Consider the following 10,609-nt stretch of genomic DNA (forward strand, 5'->3'; position numbering starts at 1 on the left):
GGGAATGGCTCCTGAGGCGCTGAGGACAGCCCTGCTCTCGTCTGCTGGCCAAAAACCCAAGCCAAGAGCACAACATGAGGTTATCAGAGACCAGAACTGCTTCCTCAGTGAAACTCCTCCTCAGGATTTCACCCACTTTTCTGTTGCCTTTCGGTCTCCTGTAGGCAGGACATAACCAGGCTTTCCTGGCAAGCTAAAGGTTCCCAAATCTTACAACTGTAGCCTTGCCAACCAGCACCTCATGACGAGAGCTGCAGAACACTGCGTGTTTCTTCTTCCCCATTAAAAGGAGGGTCATCCTAACTTGTGTCCTTGCTGCAAAATGTCTTACTGACTGGCAGTAAAAAACATAAAGAGGTTTTCAGCACCCTCTCAGTGACCAGCCAGAAAATAGGATCAACAGCAGCCGGGACATCTAGTGAGCTTCCACATCTGCTGGGAGCCAGAGTCCTCCCAGCTAAACAGCCCCAACTTACCAAGGCACAACAGCTTCTGGAAAGGAAAAGCTGCTCCGGCAGCGGCCGAGGTGAGAACCCGGCCGTTAAGAGACAGAACAGCCCTTCCACATAGGCACAGGGGAGCAGGACGTGTTCACGGAGACAACAGGGATACCGGGGAATGTACGCCTCCACCAGCCCAGAAGACGAGACGTGACAGCCCAGCTCAGAGTAGGAACCGCTCCCCAGCTCCCACCTTAGCCCACCTCGGTACTCCCGGCAGGAAACACAGCGACCCCCTGGAGCAGAGCCTCCGGGCTCAGAGGTCTGGTGACTCCCCAGACCTATTTGCTTCCCAGGTGCAGCAGGAACTCCCTGCTTTCTGCACGAGTCTGAGGGTCTTGCATGCTGTTGGGCTCTATCAATCGAAAGTCCAGACAGGCCACATCACAGTGACACAAATAAACAAAAATAATAAATAAATTATTTAAAAAAAAAAAAAAAAGGCAACGTATGGCTCGACTGAGTCTTTGGCAGCTCTGTGGCACAGGGCTGTCCCGCCTGAGGCTGGGGAGATGGTAAGAGGGGAAGGTTCTGGCTGGAGTGAGACGCAGGCACAGCAGGCACTGGGCTACGTCACAGCACTGCTAGGGAATGCCTCCTACCATGCTGGTGTCAGTTTTGGCTCCAAAGGAAGGGATTTCGCTCTTAGGACTGGACGGGGTCCCGACATCTGGCTGGATAAATCCTCTTCTGTCTATCAAACTGGAAAACAGAAGGGGAAGTGTGGAAGAGGAGAAGAGTTAAGGAAATGAAGACTCCGCGAGGACGGGAGCTCACAAGCCACAGAGAGGGCTGTCCTCGTGGGAACTGCTAACCAAAGCATCGGCAGGAGCTGCCCATTACACAAACCACAAACTTATCACACAAGCCACCAAACAGCCTGTAGGCAGTTAAAGCTTTGGGTCACCACAAACCCAAATGGGAACCGGAGAAAGGGCTTTACAACAGGAAAACAACATGAACGAGGGAAGAATTGGAGTAAAACACTACTCTCCTCGCAACCTCCCAGAAAACAGCTCGGCTGCCTGAAGTTGCAGATTTACCATCTCCCAGTGACAGCACTGGCATTTCATAGAATCATTGAATCATAGAATTTCGGCACCCCTGAATCCAACAAAAAGCTTGGGGGTACTTTGGCGAGCAGGGCCAGGTGTAAAACACACTCTGACTGTAGCTGCACAGCCTCAGACACCTTCCCCTGCTCTTGTGTTACACCCAGTCAGCACCTCCAAGGCGCTCCACATAAATCCAAACCGGATCCAGTGAAAAAAAAAAAATCGTCTCAAGGATCCCCACATGCCCCAGGACAGGCCGAGAGCTCCAAGCCAACGTGCAGGTCCTCAACCCTCGCAGCGCAAGGGGACGCCGGCCCGACTCTGCCCAATTGCACCCTCTTGTGACAAAGCAGCAATAATCCTGCGCTGCCGGTGCTTCAGGTCCAAAGCTCCCTCACATCTGCAGCAAACCGCCCGCCTTTGCCCTGGCTTTTAACATCGGTTGTGGTTAACTCACAGGTAAGAGCATTAGGTGGGATGCTACTAAGCATTTCAGGTAACCTAAGTGTCGGTAAAAGCCAGGGTCTCCACACCGCCCTGTGCGGTTCTCTGCTGGCTGCGTGCCACAACGCTCGATCCTCAGAGTACAGGAGGGAAAACACGCGCTAAGAAGTACCGCCACTACTGATATTTACCATCTGCTGCTGAGCTCTTTGGTGCTCTTACTCTCCCCTTATTGAAGCGCAGGATGTCTCTTATCTGCCAGCTTCGTGAAAGAATTACAAGCGATCCGAACTCGTCGCTCATACACAGGAGAAGCAACAGTTCTATCTCCTACATTTCTCCAGCCGCTCTCTGCAGAGACCGGGGAACTGTTTCCCCATCCTCATGGGAGCAGACGTGTTTGCGCTGACACAGTCTCCCCTGAATTGTGGGAAATCTGTCCTTTCCGAGGCCCCTCTCACCGAGCAGGATGCAATTCCCATTGCCGTGGAGGTCAAAGGCTCTTACCTGGGATGGAATGGTCCACACAGCACTGCACAGCAGTTTGTGAGGATACTTTTATGGCTGTAGGGATTGGCAAACTCTGAGCCCCTCTTATTTGACCAGGACCCTTTGATCTGAAAGGGAAAGGATACACGCAGATTAAGATACAAAAGATGTGACAGCAGATAATTAATTACACGATAACGGACTCCTCGGTTCACATCCTTGCTCAAGAGGTGGAAGGCTTGTCTTACTGCAAACGTCCTCCTTCTCTTTGCTTTAACAAGCGGGACAGCTGCTGAAAGGCAGCCAGAGGAGCGAACAATATGCTGCTCCCACCTCTGCCAAGGTTCAACCTTGCAGCTAGAGAACTCCAAAGCTGTGCCCTCCCCGTGCTGCACGGCAACTTGTCAGCATCACCATCTCCAACGCCAGCCTCCTCCTCCTCCTCCTCCTCCCCTCGTTCTCTACAAGGCTGAAAGCTCATCAGAGTAGGGCTCTAGCTCACGGTCCCTCCCGGGCTCCTCCGGCCGAACAAACAGCAAGGGGATTCCCAGGCCACGCTGCACCAGGAGGAAACAATCTCATCTGTCCCCACCCTGAGCAGCTGCCACTGGGACTCTGATTTCGAAACCCCGGTCACATCAAGCGTAGGCACACGCGAGCGGGCAGATGCTATACCTGGCCTCAGGCCCCTGGCTGCAGCGAACCATTTACTATGACATTTCCTCCTTTTGTTTTTACTTCCTCTCCCCACTTGCAGCATAAGGCTGGCAACGTGGGCAACACAGCCAGAGAGGCAACGGGCCACGGGCTTTGGACCTGGCGCTCTCAGTACCGGGGTGCGACCTCCATGAGCTTCGCTTACATGGCCTCGCACATCTCTGCCAACACCTCCGACCCTAACAGAGAGGTGGAGAGAAAAAAAAAAAAAAAAAAAAAAAAAAAAAAAAGAGTGGAAAAACCAAAAAGGGATGCAAACCTGCCTTCTGCAGTGCTGGAAGCTTCCAGGCACAGAAGGATTACAGGCACTTCTGGCCAGGAGGGTGAATTTTGATTCCGAGGATCAGACAGATCCTGCTTTTCTGTACAATCTGCCCTGCTCAGGGTACTCATTTGGCCCTTGGAGTCTGCACGCAGCCCAGACTTTGAGGTAAATCGTATCAGATGTCTGTACATTATTTGCCTATTAGGCATGAGGAACCGATAGAGACAAAGGGACTTGCCCGAGGTCTCAGAGGAAACCTGTGGTTACGCGGGATGCTGAATTAAGATCACCCATGTCCCAGCCTAACACCCAAATAAATCTCTGGGGCCCAGCCCTCCTTTTTTAATCTCGGAACTCCTAATTTTAAGCAAGGCGGCATACGGACTGGAAAAAACACACACATGACCTTTCTAACGTTTCAGCCTGTGACCCCCATAGCCTGACACCGCCAAGCAACACGTGTTGCACGGTCGCTCGCTGCTGCGTGCTGCTTTTCCCCCATGCAGCTACCTGAAGCTACAGCCCAAACGCCTTGGGCACGGGCTCTTTGCTTCGCAGGGGGTTATCACAGGCAGTGCAGGCAGCACGCCTTACCGAGATACTGCCCTGAGGCAGGCGGCCAAGGATCCCCCGAAAACCTCACCTCTGCTTAGGAAGGACCGGGGCTGGCCCTGCAGAAGGACAAGCGTCCAGGTACTTACATCTTCGTTCGTCGTCAGGTTGGAGGCAACTAAGTAAGTGTGAAAACCTGAGAGGCCCAAAATAGACCAGACTGAGAAAAAACAAATCACCAGCTCCAGCACAGTAAAACAAAAGTCAAGGAAGTCTCCGGGAACAAAATCATCCTGCAAAGGAGAAGCAGAGGACTGTTTTGGGAGGTACGCGCTGTGACCACACGCATCGGGCCACGAAAACATCCCAGCACGCTTCCCATTCCCTGTGCCATTCTGCAGGCATCCACCAAAGCACAGCCTGTTCCAGCCGCTTCCTTTCCACGTAAACTTGCAAACTGGGGAACAAGTCTGTCACCCCCTCTTAGTCCCTGGTGGTGAACTAAATAAGGAATTAAAGGTTTTCCCAATTTGGTGACGTTATCAGTCTACAGACAAAGAGATGCCTGTCTGCCCCAACCAGGTAGCTCAGGAACTAAATTAAGTTGTGGAAAGTACACGAAGGTGACCCTGCAAAGAGCTCACTGCACTTCTGTTACACAATTAGCACTGCTGCACCAGTGCTCAACAGTCGGAGCAGCCGATGGCATCAGAAGGATATCTTGCAGGTGTCGTCTTCAGAGTGGCGAGGAATCCATCTCTCTGAGAGCCTGCAAAGCAAAACGGGACAAGGAACGAGGTCCCATCAGGCAGCTTTGCATCTCCAGCCAGCGCTTCACTCCCAAGCACGCAGCCACCCCCCCTGTGGGCCATATGGACCTGCCTGGCTGCCTGAGAAACATCTGCAGTCTGTAACTTTGCAGAAATGTCATCACACAGACACAGCTCCGGGAGATTTGGGGCTGACAGACAAGTCACCTTCCCTGCCAGGTTAAGAGCAGATGTACCCACCAGCTCATTTGCTCTGGGGGGGATAACCCAGTCACCAGCTCTCAGGGTCTCTCTGCAGCGAGGTGCAGGGTGGATCTGTGGTTCCCCGCAGTCTGAGACACCGTTTATTCGGGTCACCTGCACTGTTAAGCCTGGCGTAAACCAACCAGACCCTTTCCACGCTCTGTCCAACAGGAACAGTGACCCAGTGCTGCCTCAAGGTGTTTGTGGCCAGGAGCAGGGCACACATCGCTGCTAGGAGCCGCAGTACTTACGCAGAGTGAGGTGGGTGACGACGCAAGCAAAGATGAAGGCTGTCAGGAAGGAGAGGGAGAGGATGAAGGCATAGAAGTAGCGATAGTTGCGCTTCCCCACGCAGTTGCCCACCCAGGGGCAGTGGTGATCAAACCTCTCTGAAAGAAAAGGACATGGTGAGGATTCCTGCCACCTCGCACCCTGTAACAGAGTGAACCATGCTGAGCCTCCGAAAACTAGGGGCTACAAACCGAGCTTCCACCCCCACCCCGAGACCAGAACCTCCCTGCAGCACTGTGTTAGCAAGAAGTTTCAACGGAGCACTGCTGTCTGCTCACATGCCCTTTTTTATCATCAAAGGCCAAACCTTTTCTCTCAGCAAACCCTGCATAAATACACGCCTTGTGACTGGTAACATCTACCATTACTAAAACTGAAAGAGAAGAAGGAAAGTGCGGCAGTTTTTCCAGTACTTCGCAGCACTGGGTGTGTGCACGCAGCATCACTGCTCCCTTTCTGCGCGGCAGCTTCCCCCGCCTTCTTCGGGGCAGAAAATAATTTTCAAAGTTATAAAGATACGCCTCTAAAACCACAGAAACTGCCTGAGAACCCAGGGCAGGTGCAATATATCTGGAAACATTCCCGACTGTCTTCTAATGGAAGGGCTCCATTACAGACTAACAGGACTGCGGTAACCATTCTGCAGGGGACACCAGTGCAAACAAAACCCATCGCGCACGAAGCAGGCGCGTGCCCGCACCCCCAGACAGCTCCTCTCCAAACACTGCCCCAGCCACGGCTGCTTTCCAGAGAGATGTTCCAGCGTAAGGAGGAGTCACGGCCACCTACGGCCGTCCCCAAACACGTAACATTTGGCAACCCCCAAACTTTTTCTCTTAAGCAGAGCCTTGTGGTCCTGCAACCGCTCACGGGTTGGTCGCTCCTCAGGCTGCCCCGGCAGAGAGCGTAAAGCACAGCCTCCACATCCACCCGGTGCATGACCAGGAGAAGCTACACGAGGAGTAAACTCTCCAGGCACGTCCCTAAATCACACTCCACCCTGCTGCCAGTTCAAGTTGCTCCGGTGCAGTCAGGCTGCGCTGGGAACCTCCCTACCCATCCCCCTGAAGCTGCCCCATTCCTGTGCTGGCCTGTGTAGAGCCATCAGAGACTTTCTTCAGGTCTTTGTTCATTCCCTCCTGCCCCACCACAGCATGAGGGCACGGGGAGAGGACACAGAATCATCACAGAATCGTTAGGGTTGGAAGGGACCTCTGGAGATCATCTAGTCCAACCCCCCTGCCAGAGCAGGGTATTTCTTGACACAGAAGGGCTCAACCAGCACTTATGGTGGTGCCTCCACCAGCCTGGCAACAGCACAGCCACAGACAACAAGGAGCCTGCAGCAAACCTTGTGTTTGGTGGAGGGCTTAACCGTGTTTCATGGTACCGTCCTGCCAGAACCAGGGAAAGCAGAGACACGGAGTCTTGGACATGCTGACCCCTCACCCTGAGCCACTGCACTGGTGTTGCTTTCATTTTAAGTGGGAAAAAGAAAGATCACCGAGTATCTTGCTTTATAATCCTTTACGAGAAGGAAAAGCAATCTGTCCAGGAACATAAAACATCCCCCCCACACACACGCACAAGAAAGAGCAGCACCTTTCCACTTTCTGGGCTTACCGACACAGTTGTCGCAGACACTGCAGTGAGAGGTGCGTGGAGGGCGGAACATTTTGCAGGTGTAGCAGTACTTGAGTTTCACCACGTACTTGTTTATGACCACTTCCATGGTGCGGGCCGGCGGGCGATAGGTAGAGGTACCCATGCTGTCTGCAAGGGCAAGGAGGTACAGTCAAACTGGTGCAGGTGAAACCCAAATCCCCGTATCACCCTGAGCTGCTTCCTGCAGGGTAAGGGACCGGCACATGCTCTCCCGGTTTTAATCAAAAGCTGCGAGGCAGCTCAGCCTACAGGATTTGTTGCAGGGTGGGCAGCCAGGAACTCCAGTCAGCTCCTGGCAGTATTATTTATGTCCTTTCCTTGTCTGTTCACTGGCAATGCTGCTGGGATGCCAGGAGGAAGTAATATCTGCCCAACAGTTTGAGAACATAAAGCAATTTATAAATAGCCGAGCATAAAAGCAGCAGTGTTAACGTGCCCGGTAACACCAACTCATCTCTGTGCGTCTAACGGATCACAACACAAGGAGACAACATAATCTGTCAACGCACGTGTGTTTCCTCCTCTGCTGGAAGCATCCAAGTTACAGAAATCAGGATAACCTCAGCAGAAGCATCCCCTGCCACCGCTAGCACACAACTTGCCAACCCGCAGCCGGAGCCAGCGGCACCGCCAGGCTCAAGAGACTCATTTCCACCACAGCGGGGGAGGACAGAGAGCAGGTCTCAAGTGCTCCAGGCGGATTTCATTGAAATTTGACATGTGTATGTTAGTAGCACAAGAGGATTCCTCCTCCTCAAGGTCAAAATTGAGGATTTTTAGAGACACCACAAGTTACATCTGTGTGTGCTGGCACATCGCTATTCACCAGGGGTTGGCAGCTGGAGACCGTTTCTCTGCTCAGCAAAAACTGGGAAACCTCTGTATCACGTTTGCAGCTTTTGGGGGTTGTTCCTTTATTTTAGTCACTCTGAAAAGAGCGCCTTTCCAACTCTGAGGAAGTCTTTGAAAATAGAGATGTAACAGTGAGCATATTAAGAGGATAATAAATGGATTATATTAACAGTAACAGCTGGCACATCAGGCAGCATCTGCAGCCAGATTACTGCTTTAGGCACTTATATATAGAAACATGGATAACCACTCTGAGGATATTTTAAAACCAATTTTTTCAGTCAGATGTAGAATTGCTGCCTTGCAAATGTCTTCAGTGGGGCAGATTCAAGCTGCCTCGTGTTAGCTTTGCTAAAGCATTTGTTACTAAGGGTCACATCAACAAGGTCCGCAGATCCTGGGCACGTACACCTTCTTGGCCACCACCAAAACAGTGTGACATAGCAGTTTTTAGATGGGGACATTAGCATACTGTTAGAAACCATTACAATAAAGAAAACACTGCAGCACAGCAGGCTGAATGGCAAATCATAATCTTAAAAAGCATTCGTGCCTCAATTAATTAGCCTACGTCCTCACCACTTGTATTTTGCAGAAGGTGGTACAGGGTCAGAGTCCTCTGAGTTTGGACAAAATTCATGATGTGATACTCTGGTCTTTCCTCCAGAGACTCACTGAGCCTGAAATGTGTGTGGCACACACACGCATGCACAGAGCCATGCACCGGACCAAACACAGGAGAGGGAACAGCAGTCTCACCGATCCGCTTTTCCAGGTCTGCGGCCTCGCTTGGGGTGGCTCTGGGCAGGATGCCCGGGTCTCTGAAGCTCGTCTGGAGCAGGCAGCTGATGACAAAGAAGAAGAGGACGGCTGCAATGATGGGGATGGCCAAGGTGAGGTGACTGGCAAGGAAGGGGCAGCTGTTAAAAGAAAAGAAAAAAAAAAAAAAGCATTGTTACCAACCATCGCTACAGAACTGGCTATCAGCTGTGACCTTGCACACTATGAATTACCACGGGGTGGTGGGCTGACACACTTCTGCGTTGCAGAGACCTCTAGAACAGCAACAGCCAGCCCAGAAAACACTGGAGTAGCACTGGGACGACAGCGTCTTTGGCACAAAGATGGTAGTACGAGCCCCTGTACACAAGCTCTTTGCCCTTCTAAAGTCCCAGAATCCTGTTTCAAAAACCTGTCAGCTGCCCCAAAGCTCGGTCACCTTCTACAACAGCAGCGTCAAGAACACATGGAGAAACACCCCGAGCTAAGCAGGAATCAAAATCAGCATGAATGCGATCCCATTTGGTCCAACACGTGAAGCTGAGAGGGAATTTGGCTTTGATTCAACACAGCTTTGATGTCTCTGGATGACTCGTGTGCCCTTCACGGTGCGCCAGATGTTTGGATGGCGATGCCTTGCAGCACTGACACTGCTGTGACAATCCACCAAGCACCTCAGCAGACGATGCCCGCTCCAGGGCTCGCTGTACTACGACCTGGGGCTGTTTTTCCACAGATGGGGACCGGCGCGATCGCACTCCACATCAGGGCAGCTCCGTTACTCGACAGGTGAAGACAGTGGAGGAACACAGCTCTTCGCACGGCGCAGTGCCGGAGACTCCTCCCGTCCCTCGCTCCGCAGAGGGATTTACTATTATAAGCACTGATAAGTACCCGGAATGGAGCGCAGACAGGCAAGCTGCTTGAGCCCTGATGTCTGCAGGCAGCGCTAAGTCTCAGTAATGCTTCGAGGCAGTTTGAGAGGATTAAGCAACTTTTGTTTCAACTCCCAAGCTCAGCTGCCCAGAACAAAGCGGCCACCAGGCAACAAAACCCCTTCAGCCCGAGACTAATGCTGCTGCAGAACCCCTCGGTCATCTCCCTGGCAGTAAGGTTTCTGAAATGAGAGATGTGAGCTTGTTGCCACCCTTTGGCTGGGAGGATCTCTGGACTCTGCTTTCCCCTCCCAGGCAACAAGAAATCACATAAAAAAATGTGTACTGCAGACACAGGCAAAGATGTATTTGCTACACATCGAGCCAACTGTAACCCATGCAACAGAAGCACGCTGCTAAAATAACAACTTGGAAAGCCCCAGGGCATCTTCAACCAAGAAAGAGTGACTAGGCAAGAAGGGAGGGTAGAGCAGATGTCCTCTGCTTGGCCCCATACAAAGCAGTTCCTGTGCTAGTGCTGCCCATTAGTTTCAGCTGCAGCAGAAAAAGCCGTCAAAGAGGGACAGATGACATTAAGAAAGGAGTTTTCGCATGGGGATGCCGTTACTGCCTCCCCCAGCTGCCTGCCCCTCTCAGCTCATCCGACTTCTCAGAACCTCTAATCCGATCAAATACCTTCATCTCCCCGCCCGCAGGCTTGGGCAGCTTTACGCTGAGACTCGCAGAGATAACTCCGTGATCCAAAAGCAGGCATGACATCCCCCCCCGCTTCGTACAGCGGCAGGAAAAACAAGCTCCTTTCCCTCCCGAGACAGAAACGCGGAGGCAGGATAGCAGAACCCTCAGAGGTGTCAATAACCAACGGTGCTCCTTCCCCGGCTCCAGCGCAGGGCGTAACGGGGTGCTCCGGGCTCTCCCCTCCCTCGGGGCGCAGGAGCGGGACACCTTTCCTAAAGCAAAGGGGACTGGGAGAGATGCAGGTTGCTCTTCCCCAGACACGGCTGCACAAGGGGGGGAAGCAGAGCTCCAGTGCAGACCCTCGAGGTGGGACCCCAGAGGATTTCAAAGAATTTCCCCATTTATCAATAAC

The 10,609-nt window shown here is 52.4% G+C and overlaps 1 protein-coding gene across 1 annotated transcript; it reads right to left on the reverse strand.

The window, feature by feature from the left end:
* Positions 1–911: 911 nt before the first annotated feature.
* On the reverse strand, positions 912–8,774 carry ZDHHC18 (zinc finger, DHHC-type containing 18; the record flags this gene model as incomplete). The annotated part of the gene is made up of 7 exons (XM_009882182.1): positions 912–1,202; positions 2,507–2,616; positions 4,172–4,274; positions 4,743–4,791; positions 5,287–5,424; positions 6,950–7,099; positions 8,603–8,774. Coding segments are annotated over 7 exons (840 nt in total), but the record flags the coding sequence as incomplete, so codon positions are not given.
* Between the last annotated feature and the right edge of the window lie 1,835 nt (positions 8,775–10,609).

The sequence above is a fragment of the Charadrius vociferus genome, unplaced genomic scaffold, assembly GCF_000708025.1.
Source record: "Charadrius vociferus isolate BGI_N301 unplaced genomic scaffold, ASM70802v2 scaffold613, whole genome shotgun sequence".
Classification (NCBI taxonomy): Eukaryota; Metazoa; Chordata; class Aves; order Charadriiformes; family Charadriidae; genus Charadrius; species Charadrius vociferus.